Here is a 24850-nt window from a genome sequence, read left to right on the forward strand (position 1 = left end):
TCTTTTCCCCGCTCTCTCTAACTCTGCCTTTCAAATAAATGAATCTTATTTTTTTTTTAAAAGCATAAATTTCCACAGTATTTTTCCAGAGGACAAGTTTTCTTCAGCCCTTAAAAAGACCATGTCGTGGGGCAGCAGCGGCAGGTCTGAATCAGGGTGGTGGGGTCCGGTCCTTGCGGGCTTCACAAGATCGGATTCTGACCACCTTGCTGCGAATGGCACAGCTCACACACAGCTTGGGAAGCACGTAGGCGCCCAGCACGCTCGCTTCCATGATATCCCTCCCGGCCGCCGCCTCCACAGTGTTCCGGATAACGAACTTCTTGATGGCCTTGTCCTTGGGCACGCACCACGTGCAGAGGATGGGCTGCACGTGGCCTTTCTTCCTCCTCTTCTTCCTCATCTTGGAACCGAGAACCCGAAAGTGCAAATAAATGATTTTTTTTTTTTAAAAAAAAAGGTCCACCTGAAAACTTCCCACAAGGTTTTTGTAAACGGAGACACACTGCTGGGCACAAAAGGAGCATCAAGGACCAACTGCTGTCCTCTGTTTAGGTCTGTGGCTTCAGGAGGTGTCTTGGAGACTGTTGTTGGAAGGCAGTGTTTGCCTCCAGTCAATGAGAGACAACACGCACCACGTCAGGCCTCCAGCTGAGGGAGCATTTCAGTGTTGCCATGGTGTTGGAATTGGGCAGAGCGGCCATCCCCCAGCCTGGGCGCTGTGGCTCCCAGGTCGGCTGGAGGAGGTCTAGGCCCTCTAAGCCAAGCCCTGTGTACTGGCACGTCGTAGGGAAACACTGAGTCTTCCAGATCCCCCTCCAATTCGATGTTCCTTTCATCTTCGTGGCCTCAGCTGCTGGGTGCCAGGGACGGAGCTGGTTAGCTTGGACCCCGGCGGCCGTCTCCCACAGTGCCTCAGATGGGTGCCCGCTGAGTCATCCTTCTTAAAAGGCAGATGTGCTCACTGTAGCCCATTCTGACTGAGTCAGGCATCTTAGGCACCTGCCTCGTGATCCTGGATGCCTTCGTTTCCAGCTACAGCCCAAGCAGCAGCATCGTGGGTTCCTGTGAGTGGATGGGGACTGAGTTCATGGGGTGTACATGCGCATCAGCAGGTCTCAGAGGGCAAAATGACCAGTTGGTTTCACATCTTACTATTTCCTAAGATTTTACTTGGGGCTAGCAGTATGGTATAGTGGATAAAGCTGCTGCCTGTAACACTGGTATCTCAGAGGGGCACCGGTTCGAGTCCTGGCTGCTCCACTTTCATTCTAGCCCCCCCCCCCCCCCCATTAATGGCCTGCGAAACGCTGTGAAGGATGGTTCACATGGTTGGGTCCCTGTCACCCATGTTTGGGGCCTGGGTAAAGCTCCTGGCTCCTGGCTTCAGCCTGTTCCAGTCTCGGCCAATGTGACCATCTCGAGAGTGAACCAGCAGATGGGAGATCTCCCTTTCCCTTCTCTCTGTAACTTTCAAATGTGTGCGCACACACATACACAGCTGACTGTGAAGGGTAGAGTACAGAGAGGTGGAGACAGAAATCTTCCATTCACTGGCTTACTCCCCAAGTGGACACAATGGCCAGAGCTGCCAGGAGATTCTTCCGGGTCTCACACATGGGTGAAGGTGCCTAAGGACGTGGGCCACCCTCTGCTGCTTTCCCAGGCCGCAAGCAGGGAGCTGGATGGGAAGTGGAGCACCTGGGACTCCAACCACAGTGCCCGTCTGGGATGTCAGTGGCAGCTTTACCTGTCACGCCACAACACTGGCCCCTAGCTTCAGATTTTTTTTTTTAATTTCGACAATATTTACATAGTTATTTTGGGTAAAAAGGTTCAAGGGCTACAGGAAAGTGGGTAAGATTATTATTTCCATATTGTTTCCTTCATGTATCTGAGGTAGAGGGGGATATTGAGGGAGAAGCCCCACGCAGTTTCCCACCCACCCCGAGTCCCACATGTGGGACCTGCTCTGAGCAGACTTTTTTTTTTTTATAATTTCATTTTATGACACAGTTTCGTAGGGTCTGGGATTCCCCCATCCTCTCCCCAAACACTCCCCCCATATTGAATTCTTCCACATTGTTCCAGTTCACATCCAGTCGTGATTCCTTCATTGGGGGCATGGACCATGCGCAAAGTCCAGCGTCTTATTGTCCAGATAAATTCAACAGTTTCATCGGGAGACCATCTTTGGTCTGAAAGTAGAGCTGGCAGAATATCGTCCCCTCCAATGAAAAACCACTGCACAACTTCAACAACAGGAAGAAACATCAAAATTAACGACATCACAGTTAATTAACATGGTATTGAGTGACCAATATGTTAGAAAATGCAAGTTTTTAACCTCATTCTGTAACTACTTTCTTGACATCTCAACTTTAGTATATACACAACTGGCTGCTATAAAACTAAAAGTGGTTATAGGGTGCTATTCAGCTGTCTCATCTCTATTTTCATTTTTAAAATTTTAAAGATTAATTTTATTTTTTTTTTATTGGAAAGGCAGATTTACAGAGAGAAAGAGATACAGAAAGATCTTCCACCTGCTGGTTCACTCTGCAAGTGGCCACAATGGCCAGAGCTGAACCAATCTGAAGCAAGGAGCCTCTTCCAGGTCTCCCATGCAGGTGCAGGGCCGTCCTCGACTGCTTTCCCAGGGAGCTGGATGGGAAATGGAGCTGCTGGGATTAGAACCAAAGCCCATATGGGATCCTGGTGCGTGCACAAGGCGAGGACTTTAGCCGCTAGGCCCCAATTTTATATTTAGCAGTTTATAGAATTCAAGCGTGGTTTTACTGAACTTCGCAAAAATTTCAGATGTCCAAATAGGCTTATAATTCTAAGAAGCCATACTTTAATGATTGAGGAGCGAACAATTTTAGGAGGGGTGTGCTGAGAAATCTTCAATACCTTAGTGAGACGTAACTGATCTTTGTGTCCTACCTAGTGAGGTATATCGTAGTCCAATCTGACGTTTTCCTGTCTGTTCTAAGCTTTCCTTATTGCTGTCTATCTGATCTAATTTTTGTAGTTTCAGATCTTAAGTGGCTTTCTGTTGATCTTGGCACCAGGCAACATCTAACCCCATAAACTAGAAGTGATGTTCCGGAGGGCCTGGCAGAGATGGTTGGTTTTATAGACAAAAGAAGGGCAGGCTGGTTATTTCAGAGGTATATTCCTTGTAAGGTGGAGAGGGAGACAGACTAGGACACAACCAGCGTGGCTGTTAGTGACCTACTGGGGTAAGGATGAACAGGAAGTCAGGGTTGTCACAGTCCTGCCAACGGAAACTTGCCCGTTGGGGCATCTGCTGCCTCCTTACACCCGAGTTCCGGGAGGTCAGAGGAGCAGCTGTGTTGGTTGGTGGCGTGGAGCCCCAGGGTGAGATGCTGGCAGCTTTGTGTTTTGCCTGGTGTCTGTGCCCGGCACAGTCCTGTACAGTGGCCTCCTCCTTGGATGCTGCTTAGCGTCCCCCTGTCCCCACACCCAGCCCCTGCGGAGGACCACTGCTGGCCTCTGGGCGCTAACTCCTGGGATGACAGCTCGCTCTCAGTGAGAATTTTAACTTGGGAGACCTGGGTGGAGTTCCAGGCTCCCGGGTCTGGTCTGGGTCAACCCTGGCTATTGCAGGTATCTGGGAAGAGGAAAAGCCGATGGAAGATCTGCCTTTCTTTCAAGTACGTAAACAATTTACAACCAAGAAGGTAAATTTCATGTAACACAGGGGATGGGTTAAACTGGGCTACACCCATGCCACAGAGCCCTCAAGCCATTGTCAGAGTTTCACTAGGGTCCTTGATATATACTGGAGTAAAGGCGTGGAGGGCTCCTGCTTTGTGGTGGGCACCCACGTGGAAGAAACATCAGGGCCAAGGCTGCTGGGCACTGCATGTTTGCAGTGAGGGCACCCTTGAGGTTGTTTGTGCAAGCAGCTTACAGCCGTCCTAGGACATGGTTCAGGGCTGGGAGACTGTCCTCGGATGCTTTCCCAGGCGCTCGAGCAGGGAGCTGGAGCGGAGAGCAGCAGCCAGGACTGGAACTGGCTCTCATACGGGGCGCTGGTGTTGCAGGTAGTGGCTTTATCTGGAATGTCACAACACCAGGCCCAGTTTTCACTAGTTCTACCACTGAAGGCCACAGACTCGGGCAGGCTGCTAACGTTCCTGGCCGACTAACACCACTGAGCATGTGAACAAGTACCGGGTGGCCTCATGCCAGGCAGGCGAGGTAGCCACAACGGGGACCTATATTTTATAGACGGGCAATGTAGCAGCAAAGAGGCAAGGGCATTTGTCTTCAGTTGAAGGGCAGCTGGGGGCAGCAGGCCCCACCCCAGGTCCCTTTAGGCTGTCCTCCTCACTCCAACCCCCAGAGGCTCAGCCCCGGAGCCATGGCCATCTGTTTGAAGACAACTCCAGGGTAGGAGTCTGGCATGGTGCTAAGAGGTTGGTTATGACGCCTACACTGGCATACTCCACTGCCTGACTGGTTCCGTGGGAAGGCAGCATCGACGACTCAGGTGCCCAGGCTGCTGCCAGCTGTGACAGTTGCATTCTGTTTTGTCTGTCCCTCTCCCCAGTCAATAAAAGGAAAGGATGGTGATTCCTTCCGGCCCCTTCATGCTGCTATGAAGCACAGAAAAGGAACAGAGTGGCTTTTTTTGTTAGTAAAGTAGAAGATTTATTTGTTTTGTGACATTTTAATTACACATGCCATGTTTGAGGAAAATCAAGAACCCTGAAGGAAGTCAAATTAGATCTGAATGACGCTGCGTGCGAGGTGACCGCCCGGCACCTCGGGCCTTCCGTGGGAACGGCTTTAAATGGCAGCTTTCTTCTCCTTGTAGGTGGCCATCATCTTCTTGATTTCAGCAATGGCCTTCCCTGGATTCAAGCCCTGCAGAAGGACAAGAGGATGAGTACCTCATGCTGCCGGCTGGGGAGCGGAGCCCGGGGCCGGGGGCGCTGCAAGCAAATGCAAACCAGGCCCTTCAACCCGAGGGCATGGGGTGGGGACGCCAGTGCTACCTGCAGACACGTGGCAATGCCTAGCTCCCCAGGCCAGAGCCCTGCCACGTGGCTTCCTGGGGCGGTTCCCTGCAGCAGGCCAATGGCGCAGGGCGTAGCCCTGTTCTCTGACTCCTCAACGATACCCAGGAGAGTGCCACTTCTGTGACTGCAGGCCAGTGTCAATATTAGCCAGGCACCCGTCTTTACAGTGTACCAGCAGGAAGTGACACACACAGCCCCCTCAGCCAACCCTTTCTAAACACTTGTAAGACAATATCTGGCCTGCTCTACTGCCCCAGCTGCAGGCGGCTTGAGGGCTGTGATGTTGGCTGCGCTGGGGCCTGGGCATGTGCCCCACAGAGCGCTGGCTTCACCCAAGTGGGGAGGCCGACTAGCAGGTCTCTGGAGAAATCAAAGACTTCAGTGAGGCCCCTGAGGGAGTTCCAGGGTCAGGGAAGGAAAGAAGAGAGTGGAATAAAGGAGAGAGGCATCTTCCTGGGCTGGTGGGAGATGCTCCATGGGGAGTTTAGCTGAGAAGGTGCTGATGGGTTTGACAAGAGAACGGCAGGGAAGGCCACCCACGCTGTGGCAGCGTCACCGCCTGCTCAGTCCTTTGATGACACAGAACTGGCCTGAGGTCAGAGCTCCCTGGCACCCAGCCCGGAGTGTGATCCCCTTGCCCGCTCAGCCTGTGCTGAGGCCAGGAGCAGGTCAAAGTGTTGCAGCTTCCAGCTAGGAAGGAAGGGAGCTACCTGGAGGCCCACCTGCAAGAACAGTTGTCATTTTGAATTGCCAGAGGCTTGCTGGCCTGACAGGCAGCCAACCACATCCCCTGCCACCCCATATCATGGGCTGTGCCAGCACAATGCCCCCTGAGGAGGCTAAGAAGATAGGCAGTGCCCAGGCGGGGGACAGCCAGAAGCAGCAGTGTGTCTGTGAGCAAGGGGCTGGAGGCCAGTGAGCCAGGGAGCCAGGGATGGGAGTCAGAGCCCAGCCGTTCAGGGCAGGCAGGATGGGCTGTTGGCTGGAGGGCAGAGCAGAGGGGATGACGCTAGAGGAGTGGATGGGGATGCACAAATCCCTGCAGCTGCCCAGTGCTGGGGCCTTCGCCTCCTGCTCCCCAGGCTGGATACAGGCTCTGCTCACAGATTCCTACGGTAGCCGTGGCTCACTCTGTGCCCTGTGGCAAGTAAAGGCTGCTCCAGAGGCACCCTGGGGGACAGCATTCTGGGCAGCTAGGAATGATCTGGCCCCCAGCCCGGTGGAAATGGCAGGCACCCCTGGGCCCCTCCAGCCCATCTCCACTGATCAGGTATGCCCTCGGCCAACGGCTCCCGAGAAGTGTACGCCCCTTCTGAGCTGGGCTCAGGCCCATGCTCTGTACCTTGGGGCAGGTCCGTGTGCAGTTCATGATGGTGTGGCAGCGGTACAGCGAGAAGGGGTCCTGCAGCTTGGCCAGGCGCTCCTCTGTGAACTCGTCTCGGGAGTCAATCATCCAGCGATAGGCCTAAGGAGACCGAGGATGGAGTGGCTGGGCCGAGGGCAGCAGGCTGGCTGGAGCCCTGCCCGGCTCAGTGTGGACCAGCGCCTTCTTGGTCTGGCGCCTTCCTCCACCTGCTCCCCTTCCTTCTCAGCTCCAAGAATGACACACCCCCTCGACTGCACTGTGGCTGGGGCTGGCTGCCCAACTACCCCTCACTGGAGCCACTTCCCCGATTTCACTTCACCACCAGCTTCCTACCGTGAAGGCAAGGATGGGGACAGTCCATGGTGGTTCCCACACCTGTCTCCTATGCTGGCCCGTGTGGCTTAGCCAATGCCAGAACTGACCAGAGACAGCCCAAGGTCAGCATGATGTGGACCGTGGCACCCCAGGGCCAGCTGCGACACTGTTGCTGATAGCACCCAATCGGTTCCTGGTACAGGTGCCGATTCATTACACAGCTGCCCTTCATTACTGAACCTGTACATGGCCATAGCCAAAACTGTGCCCATGGCCCCACAATCATGGAGTGTCTTTTTGTGGAAAGTAAGAAATGGGAAGTTGTGTGGAAAGCCCAGATCACAAGTCTGAAAAGCAGGGCTTTCTGGGAACAAGGACTGTGATGGCGCAGCGTGAGCCCCGTCAGCGGAAAGGCAGCTGAGACATCCCAGGTGTGCTCAGCAACCCTGCCCGGGCTGTCGCTTGTTGCAAGCAATTTCCCTGCTGCCCAGCCTGGGAGGTGCCTCCAAGGACGTCGCTCCATCCCCGGCCTGTACATCCCGTGCCCACGAGAGGGAGGTGGGAGCCTGCTCACAGACGTGGGGAAGAGCAGCTCAGGGCGCAGCAGGGATTGCCTGAAGACAGTGACGCAAGGCACACGGCAGACGAGGCCCTGGTTTACTGGAAGTCACGTGAGGAGGCTATGGTCAGCGACAGAGTACGCTGTAAGACGGGGGACAGAGCCATCCTGCCTCCACTGCGCCTGCGTGGCTGCACGCCTGAGCTCTGCTCCCCGCCCGCAGAGGATGGTGCCTCACCTGCATGAGCACGGCAGGCCCCAGGTACTTGTCTCCGTTCCACCAGTAGCTGGGACAGCTGGTGCTGCAGCAGGCGCACAGGATGCACTCGTATAGTCCGTCCTGTGTGGAGAGGGGGGCGTCAGACAATGGGACGCAGCATCTGGGGGCAGGTGGACACGCGGGTGCTCCGCAGACTTATCAGACACCTGCAAGTCCTCTCAGTTAAAATGCAAACACTCGCTGGACGACGGTCCAGAGACCTTAAATCTGAGGACTCGCTGCTAACTCCCTTTTAATAAACAATAAGCTCTTACTTCCCAAAAACAAAATTAACAATAGCACAAATATGAAAGAACCGTGGTGGCCGGCAGACACAAAAGCCTGAGTGGAAGCCTATGACAGTGGATGCAGGTGCCAGCCAAGGAGCCTGCCGGTCCTGACGGAGCCCCCGGGCTCTACCCATGGTAGTCGTGTGAGCCTCCCAGTAACTGGCGGGGTGAGGGCTCCCCGATTCCCTCTCACAGGTTAGCAGCTGGGCCTGGGGAGGCCAGCTGAGGCACAGGGCAGTGCTGGGTGGCAGCTCTGGTGGTCTGCTCTTTCTTGCCTGCTGCACCCACTGTCTGCCCACCCAGTTCCAAGCACAGAAGGGGCTGAATCGTGCCCTGCGAGGCAAGAGGTGGTGAACGGTTCCCACCCCTGGGCCCTGCCCCCTACACCACAGACCCAGATTGAGTACCAGGCTCTTGGCTTTGGTCTGGCCTTGCCCTGGCTGCTATGGCGTTTCAGGGAATGAATTAACAAATGAAAGCTCTCTTTTTTCCTTTCAAATAAATGAAAAAAAAAAATTCTCTGTATTTTTCAATTATTTGTTAAATCTGGCATACTAATTTGAAGAGTAAAATAATGCTTTATAAGTGTCTGGTATCTGAGTAAGTTTCTATTAGCTGGAAAATATTCTCAGGGACTCTTCTGTCCAAAACTGTCAGGCCATGTCAAGCAGAGAGGCATGCTGGCAAGGAGCCCGCCCAGCCGAGGAATGCCAGGTGACCAGCGGGACCAGAGTGGCTGGTTCTGCTGTGGGTTCTGGGGCATGAACGATTCTGGGAGTCAGAAGGGGCGGGGCTGAGCCTCGTCCTGGGAACAGGAGGGGGTCTCCAGTGTCCACTGACTCCCACCCTGGCTATACTGCCACCAGTCATGGCCATGAGTCAGGACAGCCCCCACCTTCCCTCATGCTTTAAGGGGGAAAGTGTAGCACCCATGGGCCCAGAGAGGAGGGCGTGTGGCCTTCCGACCAGATGCTACTCCATGGCCTTGTCAGAGTGCAGCCACCAGGCAGGCGCCTGGATGCCAGGGTCCCTGCTACACTCTCAGATCCCACTGACACACACCCTGGGAGGTGGGAGGTGACGGCTCAGGTCGTTGGGTCCTTGCCACCCACTGGGAGACACAAGTCCCAGGTGGCACTCTGGCTTCTGGCCCAGCCATGATTGATGTGGGCGTGTGTGGAGTGAATTAACAGACTGTAGATCTGTCTCTCTCTTTGTTTTTCAAAGTAAAAACAAAACCCAAGCCTCCCACCAAGCTGGCCGCTTCACTGCCTGTGCCCCAGCGAGCCGCCTCTCTCCGAATCCCCCCAGCCCGGACAGGGAGCGGGAGCAGTGACCAGTTTCTCGCGGTCCTCTATGGACTGCAGGTATTGCTGCTTCCCCTCCTGGGACTCATCCTTCTTCTTCAGGTAGGGCTCGATGGACTTGTACTGCGCGTAGAAGTTGCTCAAATCCTGCAATGAGGAGGAAGGAAGGTCGGAAGCCGCCACCACCTTGCAGGCTGTCCGTCCCGCCTGGTCTGCATGGTGACAGAGGTGAGCCTCCCCTCCTGGACCTGAGTCCCCACAGAGACCGCAGAGGTGAGGCGGCCCAGCCTCTCCCTCAGCTACCAGGGAGAGCAGGTGAGCTGGGAAGGTGGCCCAGGGAGGCAGGCAGGAATGCTCACGCAGGAGTGGCCGCTGCTCTGCCCATCGCTGGCTTCCACCTGACCACTTTGTAGTCAAGGCCAAACTGCGCATGTTGGGAGCAGTCCCAGGGCTCAGACCCGTGCCCTGGTATGCCCAAATGAACCTTGGCAAATGAACTGTGGGAGGTTCCCCACGTGTTTCTCTTTCACCAATCACATCCTTTAATTAAACTCAGCCACATGGTCTCTGGGCTAGGGATTTTCCTACCTCTCCCGGGGACACTGGGTCCTCCCGTTGCACACAGACAGCCCCTCACACCACTCTATCATCTGATTAGGAAAGTAGCTGAAGGGTCAGTGTGGCACTGTAGGTTGGGTTGCTGCTTACAATGATGGCATCCCACATCAGAGAGCTGGGTCCAGTCCTGGCTGCTCTACCTCCAATCCAGCTCCCTGCTAATGAACTTGGGATGGCAGTGGAAGCTGGCCCAAGTGCCAGGGCCTCTGTACCCATGTAGGAGACCTGGATGAGTTCCTGACCCTGGGCTTTGGCCTGCTATTGTGGCCATGTGGGGAGCAAACCAGTGGAGGGAGGATTACTCTCTGTCGCTCTTTCAGATAAATGAATACATCTTTAAAAAAATTAGCTATAAATACTTATAAAACAAAGGCTGTGCTAAAGAACTAAGAGCCTAGGACACAAACGCACCGCCCCCCGTAAGACAAAGGAGAACTCACGGGAACAAGGTCCTTTATCACATACATGTGCGGAAGGGGGTAGATTTTGGAGACTTTATCGAGGTTGGTGTCAATCTTGCGAGTGCACGCCAGGGTGTTGCCACCGTTGATGTTCATGGCGCACGAGCCACAGATACCTGAGGGGGGAGACATGCTTGGCACCTCCTGCCAGGTTCAGGTTCAATCCAGCTCCCGATCCCTGTGCCCTGCACAAGAGGGGCAGTGACACAGGACATGCCTGCGGGAAGGGCAGTGACACGGGACATGCCTGCGGGAAGGGCAGTGACATGGGACATGCCTGCGGGAAGGGACAGTGACACGGGACATGCCTGTGGGAGGGGCAGTGACATGGGACATGCCTGCGGGAGGGGCAGCCACACGGGACATGCCTGCGGGAGGGGCAGTGATACGGGACACGCTGGCGGGAGGGGCAGTGACAGGGGGACACATTTGTAGGCATCTCTTTCTTGCTTCCACTTTCCAGCCAAGAACACCCATCTAATGGCTGGAGCTCTGGGAACTTCTGTGTGACCACAAGAGAGCCATGAGGTCAGAAACCGCTGACTAAAGACGTCTCTGTACCGGCCAGAGGGGCCCGGAGTTCCCCACCGGCTCTAGTTCCATGTGGGTCATGTGCTTTAAGAGAAAAACCAGCTTGTTATTTTCAAGCTGGTCACCTCAGATTTGAGCAAATGTGATACTCAAAGCAAACCACTCTTGTGCTGGTCACCCTAACTTGAGCCCTGGATCCAGGTCGGGGATACCTGCCTCTTACCCTACAGTTTCTGTCAGTCAGCCTGGGCCTTGAAACGCCTGCAAGCACACTTACACCGACTTTGCGATATGGACCAACCAACAACACAGCAAAGCAAAGCAAAGCAAAGTGAACAGAAACAAGCTGCTGGCCGAGGACTCGGAGAGGAGCATTTTCTCTGTCTGGACTTACTTCCTGTGTCTGGCCCAACACTTCAGAGCTTAAAAATGATGATGTAATCTAAAGCCATGGTCCCACTTCTACAAATTTACGGTTTGAAAGCCGTCAGCTGGGCCCGGCGCGGTGGCGCAAGTGGTTAAGTCCTCGCCTTGCAACCCCGGGATCCCATATGGGCGCCGGTTCTAATCCCGGCAGCCCCGCTTCCCTTCCAGCTCCCTGCTTGTGGCCTGGGAAAGCAGTTGAGGACGGCCCAAAGCTTTGGGAACCTGCACCCGCGTGGGAGACCCGGAAGAGGCTCCTGGCTTCGGATCGGCATAGTATCGGCCCGTTGCGCTCACTTGGGGAGTGAATCATCGGACGGAAGATCTTCCTCTCTCTCTCTCTCCTCTCTCTGTATATCCGCCTTTCCAATGAAAAAATAATAAAAATAAATCTTAAAAAAAAAAAGAAAGCCGTCAGCTTAGGGAATGGTGACTGTGACACCTGTGCTGGGTTGTCTCACTCTGGAAGGCCACTTGCCTCCCCGCCACCCCGTCTCATGTCAGCCCAGGAGGTCTGTCCTCAGGAAAGACGCCAGAGCCTCTCCCAAGAGACCCTGCACCTGGGTACACCTGGCGTTCAGCTAGAGCATCTGTGTCCCCAACTAACGGCTGACACTTACAGGCCTGAAGAACTTCCTCTTACAAAGGCTCTCCTGAGAGCCAACTCCCTTGGTAAACACAAGGGAATGAGGAGTGGAAACTACTTGGATTCTGCCTGATTTTTTTGGGTCCTCTGTGTGTTTGGCTCTGAAAGAGTTCTACAGGAAAACTCTTTCAGACCACAGCCCAACAGACCAGACCCAACAAAAAACCATTTTTTTTTTTTAAAGCAGGACGCTGGATGGGAAGTGGGGCAGCTGGGACACGAACTGTCACACATATGGGATTCTGGTGCATGCAAGGTGAGTATTTAGCCACTGAGCTATCGTGCTGGCCTCTCCGCTCACCCCCATTTTTTCTTTCAAGTACTACTAGAGTAGTTTTATTTAAATAATTCATTTTAGCCTAAATCCATATGAAAAATAGACCATTTACGTCCCTATCATATGATCTCCGGTAGCTGTATTTCCCTAACATGTAAAACAAATACAGGTGCTGTGGTGCAGTACGTTAAACCACTGCTTGGGATACTAGCATCCCATATTGGAGTGCTGGGCTTGAGTCTTGGAGATTTACTTATTTTGTTGGGAAGGCAGATATACAGAGAGGAAGATCTTCTGTTTGATGATTCACTCCCCAAGTGGCTACTCCCCAAGGAGCTGAGCCGACCCGAAGCCGGGGGCCAGGAGCCTCTTCCAGGTCTCCCACGTGGGTGCAGGGTCCCAAGGCTTTAGGCCATCCTCTACTGCTTTCCCAGGCCACAAGCAGGGAGCTGGATGGGAGCTGGATGGGAGTGGGGCTGCCAGGATTAGAACTGGCTCCCATATAGGATCCTGCCACGCTCAAGGCGAGGACTTTAGGTGCTAGGCCATCGTGCCGGGCCTGTTACTTCGCTTTTGACCTGGCTTCCTGCTGATGTCCCCGGGAAGCCAACATATGGTGCCCAGGTGCTTGGGGCTCTGCCAACCCTGTCAGAGACCTGGGTGAAGCTCTGTTCTCCTGGCTTGGCCAGGCTCAGTCCCAGCTATTGCAGGTGTTTGCAAAATGAAGCAGCAGATGGAAGAGCGCTCCTCTGTCTTGCTGCCTTTCACATAAAAGAGTCAGTAAATACAAGATTTTTTTAATAGAGCTCCTAAAACTGGAAAATACAAGCCTGCATCCGGCTCTGTTGGCTCAAGCAGCACCAGAAGCCAGCACAGTGGGAAACACTGTCCCAGCCCACCTAGAGATGTGTGCTGTGTGCCCGTGACCCGGGCAGCCAGCATGGGACATAGACACCGCAGGCAAGCAAGCATGAGTCTGCACAACGGCTGGCACACACTGCCACGCTGCTGGTCCCTGACCCTGCCTGCAGCCGCTCCCGGCACTGCCAGGCGCAGACACACCTCGGCCCGCGGTGCCAGGCACACAAGGAACCACTTACCTTCCCTGCACGATCTGCGGAAGGTCAAGGTAGAATCCATCTCATTCTTAATCTTGATTAGCGCATCCAACACCATGGGCCCACATCTGACAAAGAAACACTCAGGTATTATTTATGGTAAGTTCAAGTTTAAGCATCTCACCCTTCACCCCAGCGATCCGAGACTCCCAGGTGTGCCCCCGTCTGCCCTCCTGGCCGTGGGTGGTTTTCCCCATTCGTAGGCACTATGAGCGTTGCCAGGTCTGCCGGGAAGCTCACTCACTGCCCACACGTTTCTAGGACCTGGCAGAGCAAGGCAGCGGTTACGGCACAACTTCTAGCCACTTATTTTCTTTTAAGCTCCCCTCAGTTTTCCCAGATAATTTATTTTAAATTTTTGTTCTACTTTTTGGGTCACAAACATAAACAGCTAAAAATGGTTAAGCCATGATGTGGGGGCAGTGGTGTGGTGCCATGAATGCGCAGCAGGCTCAGGACAGGAGGGCAGGCCTGGCACAGGCCAATGCCATGACCTGCGCCCTAGGGAGCACTCCTGCGTCCCACAGTGTAGCTGTTCATGAGTTAATCTCCGTGACACCCGGAGCAGCGCCTGAAGGATGCACTAGTCTAACTCCGACAATCACCAAGTGGACACTGTGGCTTTAAGGGACATGGGACATTTCTTACTCTCTTTGGGTGTCAGCTCTTTATCTGTAAACTGGGATTAGCACTTATGGCCTGGGGATCATCATGAGGATTAGCTAAAATATGCAATTATAGCACCTGGCACGCAGGCAGGCATGCAACCAATCTAGTTTCCAGTTGCTATCACTACTGTCATTGCTGTCTGTCATTTCCTGTGCAGGGGGTTTATTATAAGCCCCTGACCCTGTTCCCTTAGTATTATCTGTGTTTCTGCCAGCAACATGCAATATGCTTTTCACAGGGTCCCTGCTAACTGGGAGCTGTGACCCTCAGCCAGTCTCCTTGTGGACAAGAGCTGTGGTCCCCGAGCACTAGAGGCTGGCCATCTGTCAGCAAACCATCTTCACTCACCAGTTAGTGTCTTCTCTCAGTGGCTAGCTATTGCAGGACTACTTTGCCGAGTCATCCTGGGCTGGGGGAAAGGCTGGACCAGGCAGGCACACACTGCTGCCCACTTGGGACTGCCACCCCGGGGGGCCGCTGCAGACACTCAGCCGCTTGTCTCCTCTGTCCTGTTGGTGGACGTTTTGGGAAATTCTGAACCCACCATGATTCTATCTGTTGGTAATCCTACTCCATCCCTTGACACTCACCAGCAATTTCTTATTTGATTTGTAATCCCAGTAATGGAATTTTAAACATACATGAGGTGCGACTGAAATATTTACACTGATAAGGCTGAGCACCTGCTCCCCGCGGTGCTGTCGCTGAAAGGCCACTCCCACCATGAGCGTATTTACAATTTTCTTCTACAACAAAACACCATTTCTCCCCAAACAGCAAAACTGTTCACTAACTGCCTTCAATCATTGACTAAACCCTTAGCTTCTGATTTAATATTCCCTCTTAGAGCCAATACTAGATTTTTCTAGTTTTAAAGATTTATTTATTTTGATTGGAAAGGCAGAATTACATGGAGAAGGAGGGACAGACCGCAGGCTCTTCCATCCACATGTTCACCCTCTAAAAGGCCACAATGGCTGGTGCTGGGTTAGTTTGAAGCTAGCGGCCAGGAGCTTCTTCCGGGTCTCCCATGTGGGCACAGGGTCTCAAGGACATTGGTTATGCTCTGCTGCTTTCCCAGGCCACAAGCAGGGAGCTAGAAGGGAAGTTGGGTCTTCAACCAACACCCATAATGGACGCCAGCGCTATAGGTGGGGCCTTAACTTGCTACGTCAACAGCACCAGCCCATAATAGCAGAATCTTCTATTAGAAAAAAACTAAAGCCTATTTTGAAACATTCTTTTATTCTAATGATATTTTTTCTTGTTGAAGCACAATAATACAGACTTGACTTTTTAAAAAAAGTTTTATTTATTTTTACTTTAAAATCAGAATTACAAAGAGAGGGTGAAACAGAGAGGGACTCTTCATCTGCTGGTTCACTCTTCAAACAGCCACAATGGTTAGAGCTGAACTGGTCCACAACTGGAATCCAGGAGCTTCGTCTAGGTCTCCCACATGGCTATAGAAATCTAAGTCTTTGGCCCATCCGCTGCTGCCTTCCCAGGTCTAGCACAGAGTCAGATTGAAAGCGGAACAGCCAGGATTAGAACCAGTGCCCATACGGGATGCTGGCAGTGGCAGGTGGAAAATTAACTTGCTTTGCCACTGCAACAGCCCAGGAATGTTTTAAACTAACAAAGCCAGTATTGCATCTTAGAAAAATCTCACATACAAAGCTGAAAAGTCAGTCTTTACATTTTTCACACTAAATCAGATGACATGCAGGCACTATTAAGTAGTATTAAGGCAGGGCATCAAGGCAGATGTATGGCGTAGCTGTGGGGACGCTGCTTGGGGCATCCACATTCCGTTCTGGCTTCCCTGCTCCAGCTTCCTGCTAATGGCTGAAGTGTCTGTGTCCAGGCCTGTCAGATGAGAGACCCAGACTAGGTACCTGGCTCCTGGTTTCTGCCAGGCCCAGCCCTGGCCCCCAAGAGGCAGCTGGGTCTCACTTTTTTTTTTTTAATATTTTGTTTTTTATTTGAAATAAGGAGTTACAGCAGAGTGAGAGAAAGAGATGGTGAGAGAGATATCCCATCTGCTGGTTCCCTCCCTAAGTGGCCACAACAGCCAGGGTTGGGCTATGCTGAAGCCAGGGGCCAGGAGCTTCTTCTGGGTCTCTTGCGTGAGTTCCAAAGTGCAAGCACTTGAGCTATCCTCTGCTGCTTTCCCAGGCATATCATCAGGGAGCTCAATTGGAAGTGCCCATATGTGGGACTGTCAGCACCACAGGCAAAGGCTTAACTCAAAACGCCACTATGCCGGCCCTTCTAACAGGTATCGGGGAACAAGATCTCTCTCTGCCTTTCAAATAAATAATTAAAAAAAAAAAGAATTAAGCATGTATGCTCTTACTTAAAAATATAATAACACATATAATTGCATTTTGCATTTATTTTTTATATCGAAGGCAGAGAAATAGAATCCTCATCTGCTGGTTCATTTCCCAGATGCCTGCCATGGGCACGGCTGGGCAGGCCTGAAGCCAGCTCAAGCCACTTCTCCCCTGTGGAGGTCCCAGTTCCCTGAGTGAGCACCGTTCTTGACATCACAAGCAGAAAGCTGAAATCAGGAGCCCAAGCTGGGACCCGATCCTGGAACTCCAACATGGGACGCGCAAGTTTTAAACGCTAGGCAAAAAGCCCACGCGGAGCGTTCGGCTTTCCAAGTCCACTGAAGGGCTGGAACTGCTGCAGACGGTTCCTACGGAAGAAGAGGTGGCTGGTGTAAAACCCTTCCCTACCACATACAATGCTACACATGAACATATCCGTATGCCAGGTCAAGACCGCTCTGGGTAATCTGGGTCCCTCACATTCTAGATGAATTGTAGAATCAGCTTCCTAACTTCTGCAAAAAAGGCAGGATGGCTCTTGACAGGAATTGTATTGAATCTATCAGCTGCCCTTTCAACAATATTCGTCCTGTAAGCACAACACAGGATGACCGTATTTATTCAGGTCTTTAATTTTTAGCTCTGTTTTGAAGTATCAGTGTACAAGTCTCACACTTCTGTTAAATTTGTTCCTAAGTAGTCTGTCTTTTTTTTGGTTAAATTTTTGCCACTGTTTTCCCAGGCACAGTAGCAGAGCTGGGACTTCAACTGGCACCCATATGGGATACTGGCACTGTAAGTGACAGGGCAGCTTTCACTCGCTGCAACACAACACTGTGTCTGAGAACAACGAGAAGGTATACGAAAGACAGACAGCGAGAGGTATCGACATCCATCCACTAGCTCAACCCCAAACCATGCAACAGCCAGAGGTCCAGGCCAGGCTCAAACCAGGGGCCCAGAACTCAACCTGGTCTCCTATACGGGTGGTAGGGACCAGCACCCTCAGCTACCACACCTGTATGGGTGGCAGGGACCAGCACCCTCAGCTACCACACCTGTATGGGTGACGGGGACCAGCACGCTCAGCTACCACAACTGTATGGGTGGCGGGGACCAGCACCCTCAGCTACCACACCTGTATGGGTGGCGGGGACCAGCACCCTCAGCTACCACACCTGTAAGGGTGATGGGGACCAGCACGCTCAGCTACCACACCTGTATGGGTGACGGGGACCAGCTCCCTCAGCTACCACACCTGTTGTCTCCCAGGATGAGCACTGGGAGCTGGGACTTGAACATGACTGATGGGAGATGTGGTGGCACAGAGCAGTGTCTGATGCTGTGCCACCACCTGCTGAGTTACCCGAGGTGCGAGTTTCACTTCCTCCTCTCTATTTGCCTTTCCTGCGTGGCCAGAACCTTCTGTACAATGTCAAACAGCAGTGCAGAGCAGCTGTCCCTTTGTTTGTGCACAGGAAAGCTCTTACTTTTCAGTCAAGCAGGCCATGAGCACAGAAACTTGCTTCCCAGAAACTTACTTCACAGAAGTTTGCTTCCCCCCGCATTTGTAGAGTTTTAGTAATATCACCGATACTGAAGCAAAATTAGGACTTCCTCATAATTCAAATTCTTCATATTTATACACGCACATAAAATGTAAAAATTATCCTAACCTATTGTCATTTTTTCCTTCTAGTTAGTTCTTTGTCTACTGTCATTTGGAAATCAATTCTGCCAAATGTCTTTCTGCATATGCTAAAACAGTTCTTCTGTAGTCTGTGAGCTCAGTGAAAGATGCTGATTCACTTCCAAATATTCAACCCACTTTATGTTTCTGGAATAAATCCCAAACTCGGTCATACAAAATATTTCAAATTTGGTGGACTGCTAGATTTGATGTGCTGTAACTTTGTTGAGGATTTTTCTATGAATGAGTTACTTTTCTATGAATGAGTTACTTCGTCTTGTTGTAATACGTTACATATTTTGCTACCAGGTTATGTTTGACTCATAAAATAAACAGGGAAGGAATCCTTTGTTTTTGAAAGAACATGTGTCAATATTGGCGTTAGCTCAAACAGGAGCCTGCCTCTCCAGCCAGGCTGCCACCTGGGCCTTGTGGGAAAGTTTCAGATTACACATTCAATGTCCATGATGTGTCCATCGTGGCCACTCCCGATTTCCTTATTTCACATCGACACCAGTTATGCTAAGCTGTATTTTTCAAGGCATTAATTAACTAAAACTCGAATTTATCACCATAAAGTTATTCATAATGATCCCTTATATCTGCAGGATCTGCGAATGGATACATCCCTTCATACTGTAATTTCATTTTCTCTTATCTATGACCAATCTGCCCAAGTGAATTTTACTGGGATTGAAAAAAAAAAAACCTTTCCATTTTGCTAATTTTCTTCACTGTTTGTCTCTCTTTGTTCCTCTCCACTACTATATGTTATTAGTTCTAGTTTTCTGACTTTGGATTTACTTTGTCTCCTACTTTTTTTTAGATATTTATTTGAAAGGCAAAAAAGTTGAGGCAGTCCTTTCATCTGATGCAGTTTCATTCCCCAAAGGACTGTGATGGCTGTGCTGGGCCAGGCTGAAGCCAGGAGCCAGGAACTGCAGCTCATCAGGAGCCCAGTGCTTGCGCCAAGACTGTTACCTCCCAGGGATGCTGGACTGGAAGCAGGGTAGCCAGGGCCTGAACTGGTGCTGCCACGCGGGACGCTGGCATCATCGGTCGTGGCTTACCCCGTGTGCCACAACACCGGCTTCTGCTTTAGCAGCTGATCACAGGCCGGGGGATAGTCTTCTTTGTAATTTTCCTCTAAGTTAAGTATTTATCTTTCACTATTACTATTATTATTAAAGATTTCCTTATCTGAAAAGCAGAGTTACAGATATCTTCTACCTGCTGGTTCACTCCCCAAGTGAGAGCAATGGCTTGGGGCTGGGCCAGGATGAGGGCAGGAGCAGGAATTTCATCTGCGTCTCCCATGCGGGCGGCAGAGGACCAAGTACTCAAGCCATTTTCCACTGCTTCCCCAGGAATATTGGCAGGCAGCTGCATTGAAAGTGGAACAGCTGAAACTTGAGCTGGAGCTCACACAGTGTGTGGCACTGCAGGTGATGGCTCAGCCCACTGCAAAGTGGCAGCTTTGTAAATTTCTGGCCATGAATTCTATAAATACTCTGATTCTTACCTCTCTTCCCCACCTCTTCCCGGCTACTTCAGTCATCGTGTTAGACTCTCTGACACGCTAACATGCATCAGGTGCTTTTCTTTTTGCATCATCTTTTTTTCCTCTCTGTTTTAAGAGTAAAAAAAAAAATTCTATAGATTTACTTTTTAAATCACTGAATCTTTGTATTGTCTTTTTCAATCTGCTGTTAAGGCCAGTGAACTTTCTACTTCAAACATGGCATTTTTCAGCTCTAGACTTTCCATGTAGCCTTGATATGACTTCGACTTCTCTGCTAAGATTATGAATTTTTCCTAATCCAAGAACAAAACTGTGTATGTAATAACTGCTTTAAAATCCCGGCCAGGTAAATGCTTCAAGGCCATCACAGAACACCAGACGCAGCGGCCTGAGCAGCTCAGGAGGCTGGACGTGTGTGACCAGGTGCCGCCTGGTCGTACGTGGCTCGTGGCTGCCTGTTCAGTGCTTCCATGTGGCCTTCCCTCAGCTGTGTGCACTTGGGGACACAGGAAAGGGAATCTCTCGTATTTTTCCCATTATAAGGGTGAGTTTATTTATTTGCTTAAAAAAATGATTTTGATTTGAATGGCAAAATAACAGAGAGAGAGATAGACGACAGACATGCTTTCAGGGGTGCAGGGACCCAAGCCTTGGGCCATCTTGCACTGCTTTCCCAGATGCAGCAGCAGGGAGCCGGATGGGAAGTGGGGGAGCCAGGACTCCAACTGGTGCCCATACGGGATCCTGGCACTACAGGCATCAGATTAATCCATTACACTATAGTGCTAGCTCAATGGAGTTAACATTTTTAACATTTTTTTTACAGGTTTATTTTTTGTTGGAAAGTCAGATTTACTGAGAGAAGGAGAGATAGAAGGATCTTCCATCTGCTGGTTCACTCCCCAAGTCGCAGAACAGCCAGAGTTGAGCTGATCAAAAGCTAGGAGCCAGGAGCTTCTTCCAGGTCTCCTATGTAAGTACAAGGTCCCAAGGCTTTGGGCTGTCCTCGACTGCTTTTCCTGGCCACAAGCAGGGAGCTGGATGGGAAGTGGAGCTGCCGGGACATGAATCAGAGCCCAAATGGGATCCTTGTGCATGTTATTTTTTAAACGTTGCTATTTATTTTGTTTATTTGAAAGGCAGAGAGATCTCTTTATTGGTTCACTTCCCAAGTGGCTGCAATGGCCGGAGCTGAGCCGATCAGAAGGTGCTTCTTCTGGATCTCCTATGCAGGTGGGCGCAGGGTCCCAAGGCTTTGGCCCATCCTTCATTGCTTCCTCAGGCTACATGAGAAGTGGAACAGTCGGGACATGAACTGGCAGCCATTTGGGATCCTGGTGCATGCAAGGTGAGGATTTAGTCACTGAGCTATCGTGTCAGACCCCTTAAATACACTCTGGTTTTCATTTGTGAGGCAGTGATAGACGGAGACAGTTTCCAGCTGCTGACTTACTCTTAAATGTCTGCAATGGCCGAGGCTGGGTCAGGCTGAAGCCGGCAGCCAGGACATCGGTGCCCATCTCCCACGTGGGTGGCAGAAACCCCAGCACTGCCTCCCAGGGGGTATGTTAACAGGAAGCTGGCACTGTGGTAAAGGTGGAACTTGAACTTGGCTACCCTGATATGAGAGGCAGGTGACCCAAGCAGAAGACCAACCACTAAACCAACCTGCCCCTTGGTTTTATTGTATTATAGCAAGGGAGTGCAGGTCTGTACGGGCGCTGTGGCATAGTGAGTAAACCAGCTGCCTGCGATGCCGGCATTCCATTCTGGTTCGAATTCTGGTTGCTCCACTTCTGATCTAGCTCCTTGCTAATGGCTGAAGAAAAGCAGCACATGATGGCCCAGCACTCTGATCCCTGCCACCCATGTGGAAAACCTGGATCAGGTTCCTGGCTCCTGGCTTTGGCCTGGCCCAGTGCTGCCCACTAAAAGCCGTTTGGAGAGTGAACTAGTAGATGGAAGATCTATCTCTCCAATTCTGACTTTAAAATAAATAAATCAATCTTGAAAAAAATAAAATTAAGACAAGAAAATACACTGTACAATTTCTACTCCTTTGAATGTTGCTAAGGAGTATCTGCTACTTTGGCCCATCTGAGGTTATACATGAATTCTTTCATTATAAGGCAGAATCTCATCTAACACAGAAAGTCTAAAAACGCACTCAAGACTCAGGTTTTCAAAGCTTTTTTTAGATATCACAGGAGCTTGTGTTAAGGAAAAACAAAAGGCTGACTGGGGAGGATGCACTGCCGCTCGGCAGCCGGGGACTGCCTCCTGCCCTGCTCTGAGCAGCTTTCCGCCTCTCGCAGGGAAGCAGCGGGTGACGGGCGAGCAGGCGCTCCTGCTGCCCAGCGCCCCTCTGCATGGAGCTCCCGGCTCTGTCCAGGCCCCAGCATTGCTGCTGTGGGTATCTGAAGAGCAAACCAGTGGATGAAGATCCCCTCTGTCTTTCCTTCTCTGTCTTGATTGCTTAAGCTTTGCCGGGGGAGTCGCCTGGTTGTGCTGGCAGAGGCAGTGCAGAGCAGCAGGCCAGCCCAGGCTTACTAGCGTTCTCACTCCCCTGGGCTACCTGTGGGGTTGGTAAAAGATGGAAGAGCAGTGGTTCTGTGAGACACAACTGGAGGAGGCTCCAGCTGCTGTGCCGTTGGTATTGAGGCTGGAGGAAAGGGGTGTGGGCCGAGGAACAGGGCGGCTGGCAGATACCGGCATGGCCCTCAGTTTCAGTCCGGTAAGAAACAGGTCTGCAAGCCCACAGCTCAGGAAGCCAACCTCTGCCCAAAGACTCAAAGAACAGAAAGGGCTTCTCTCTAGTTTCCAGCATCCCAATGTTAGTCTCCTGGGCCCCAAGCAACCTCGTGACCCTGAGAACCGTGGAGACAGTAACTTAACGCTGTTGTTACAGCCACCATGGGGGAGTCGGCTCACAGCGGTGCAGAGGACTTGCAATATTTTAACCCATCCCCACTTTGTCCCGGGGTCTCTCATTAGCATAGCTACAGAGGCCAAGACACACCCAACGTCATGACAGGCCGGGCGTTTCACAAGTGCTAACATGCCAGACACCTTCAAACGCTCTGCAATTCACCATCCTTTTATCTCGGGAAATAAAGGGAATTTCACACACAGGTTTTCCTGGTACAATCTTGCTCACCAATCCCAGCGTCACGGGGTGCATGTGAGCTTGGAGCTTCCCGAGGAGGGAGGAGTGTGTCCCAAGGCAGCCAAAGGGCTGGTGCCCTCGGTGTGCTCAGCCCCGGCCCCGGAGGTACTCACTTGTTCAGGTCAATTTCATAAGTCTGCATCCGTGGCTTATCGCCAGCCTTGTCTGGGTCCCATCTGTAAATGGCGAATTTTTTGATTCGAGGAGCAGTGGCTGCAGCTGTCTGGGTCCCTCGACAGGTCTGGAATGCGAAAGGCAAAGAGACACTAAACACACATGAGCACCCCTCCCTCTGCGGTAACACTGGAGCCAGGCTGCATCTGGTTGGCACACATCTTCCCCGAGAGGACTGGCAGGCACCGGCTAGCTCTCTCGGAGCTGTTTCAGGGTCCTTCTTGGAGGGAAGCACCAAACACGGTCCCAGGCTCAGGAGAAGTATAGCCTGCAGACAAAACTTTCGTCTTCACACAATGTTCCAAGTCCTGAACCAAAGTGAAATTAAACATTAATAACCAAATCTAAGAGCGACACTGACGGGCCAGCGCCGTGATGCAACACATTAAACTGCTGCCTTTCAGAGGGATACTCCACTTCTCTTCTTTTTAAAGATTGATTTATTTTTATTGGAAAGGCAGACTTACAGAGAAAAGGAGAGACAGTTCTGTCATTTGCTGATTCACCCTCCCCCAAATGGCCACAATGGCCAGAGCTGAGCTGATCTAAAGCCAGGAGGAGCCAGGGACTTCCTCTGGGACTCACCCAGGGGTGAAGGGGCCCAAGGACTTAAGCCATTCTTCACTGCTTGCCCTGGTCATAAGCAGAGAACTGGATCAGAAGTGGAGCAGTTGGGAGATGAACTGGTGCCCATATGGGATGCTGACACTGCAGGTGGAGGATTACCATGCTGTGCCACCACACTGTCTGGTCCAGTTCCCTGCTATACTGCTTGGGAAAGCAGTGGAAGATGGCTCCTGCCATCCACGTGGGAGGCCTGGAAGGGCTCCTGGATCTGTTCTCGCTCAGCCCCAGCCATTGTGGCTTTTGGAGAAGGGAACCAGCTGATGAACGATCTCTTTGTCCCCTCCCACGCCTGGGTCCCTACAATCCTGATTTTCAAATAAGTAAACAAACAAACAAATAAATCTCTCTACCCCCTTCCCCTTTAAAGGGTGGGGGTGGTGACAGTGATGGGAAAGTCCCGGGCTCTCCAGAGAAACACAGTAGACTTATATTTGTGTCGGAGGTCAGAGAAGGCCGGGTCAAGTGATGTTTACGCTGAGTCCCAAGGACCATGGATTCAGGGGAAGGCAGGGGCACGGCACCTGGAAGGCCATGGGGAACCGGGCACGTGTAGAGTCCATCTGAGGAAGGAAGAGGTGTGGTAGCCGCGAGGCGCAGGACACACTTGGGCGCTGAGTTTCGATTTTATCCCCAGAGCAATGAGATGGCAACAAAACCTGAAGGATCAGCTTTCCAGGGCAACAGGTAGCACGGGGTCTAAGCCGAGAACTGCCCGCATCTGATGGCCACGGGGTTCTGGCGTCTCCGAGTCAGGCAGCAAATGGGAGCAGCACTGAATGTGGCCACGAAGCCCCTGGAGGACAAAGAGCTGAGCTCTGCTCGCTCTGACTCCAATCCAGACACCTCTGTTCTCCCGAGAACTCAGTCTCTACCCGTGGGGTTCACGTCGGGGGCTGAGGAGTCCAGGAACCACCACAGGCGCTGCCGGCAAGTGGTGGGATGGGGGAGAGACCTGACTCCACCTCCTTGCCCCTAAATCACTTCCCCCAAAGGGCACATTTGCAAAAAGGGCGCTGTTGTCCAAAAAAAATTTTATATTGAAATTCATACTCATTTTTACAGCCACTAATTTTCACTGCCAAACATCGTATTAAGTGCTTCCTACTAATTATCCTGCTGAACCCTCACGTGAAAGATGCGCAGGACGGGCAGGGCGTGGCCGGCAGGTGGGCGTGGCCGGCGTGGCTTCCGGAAGCTGCGCCTCCAGGTGTGCTCTCACCTGGCGCCTCCTTGGCTCCCCTCCTCCCACTGCCGTCTCTCCGCCCTCAGCTCCCCAAGTGTCACAGCCCTCTCCCAGCACCCCTGTCAGGCCTACAGTGCTTCAATCCAAGGTGGGGAGGAGTGAGGAAGGCAGCAAAAGCCGAGGATCGGACTGACGGAAGAATGTAATCTTAAGAAAAGTACCTTAAAGTGCTCAACAGGACCACTGTTCACAAGTG

General features: G+C 51.8%; 1 protein-coding gene across 2 annotated transcripts in view; it reads right to left on the minus strand.

Annotated features, from left to right (window-relative positions):
• Window positions 1-4658: 4658 nt before the first annotated feature.
• The window catches only part of SDHB (succinate dehydrogenase complex iron sulfur subunit B), a 31592-nt gene continuing 11400 nt past the window's right edge, over window positions 4659-24850 (minus strand). For both annotated transcript variants that reach the window (XM_040987969.1, XM_040987970.1), the window contains exons 2-8: window positions 22724-22851; window positions 13207-13292; window positions 10209-10345; window positions 9181-9297; window positions 7533-7634; window positions 6397-6519; window positions 4659-4899 (exon numbers count right to left, since the gene is read on the minus strand). In XM_040987969.1, the coding sequence (XP_040843903.1) occupies window positions 4822-4899; window positions 6397-6519; window positions 7533-7634; window positions 9181-9297; window positions 10209-10345; window positions 13207-13292; window positions 22724-22851 (771 nt within the window). In that variant the 3' untranslated portion in view covers window positions 4659-4821. The remainder of the gene's footprint in view (window positions 4900-6396; window positions 6520-7532; window positions 7635-9180; window positions 9298-10208; window positions 10346-13206; window positions 13293-22723; window positions 22852-24850) is intronic.

The sequence above is a fragment of the Ochotona curzoniae genome, unplaced genomic scaffold (assembly GCF_017591425.1).
Source record: "Ochotona curzoniae isolate NIBS_2020 unplaced genomic scaffold, NIBS_Ocur_1.0 contig_4792, whole genome shotgun sequence".
Classification (NCBI taxonomy): Eukaryota; Metazoa; Chordata; class Mammalia; order Lagomorpha; family Ochotonidae; genus Ochotona; species Ochotona curzoniae.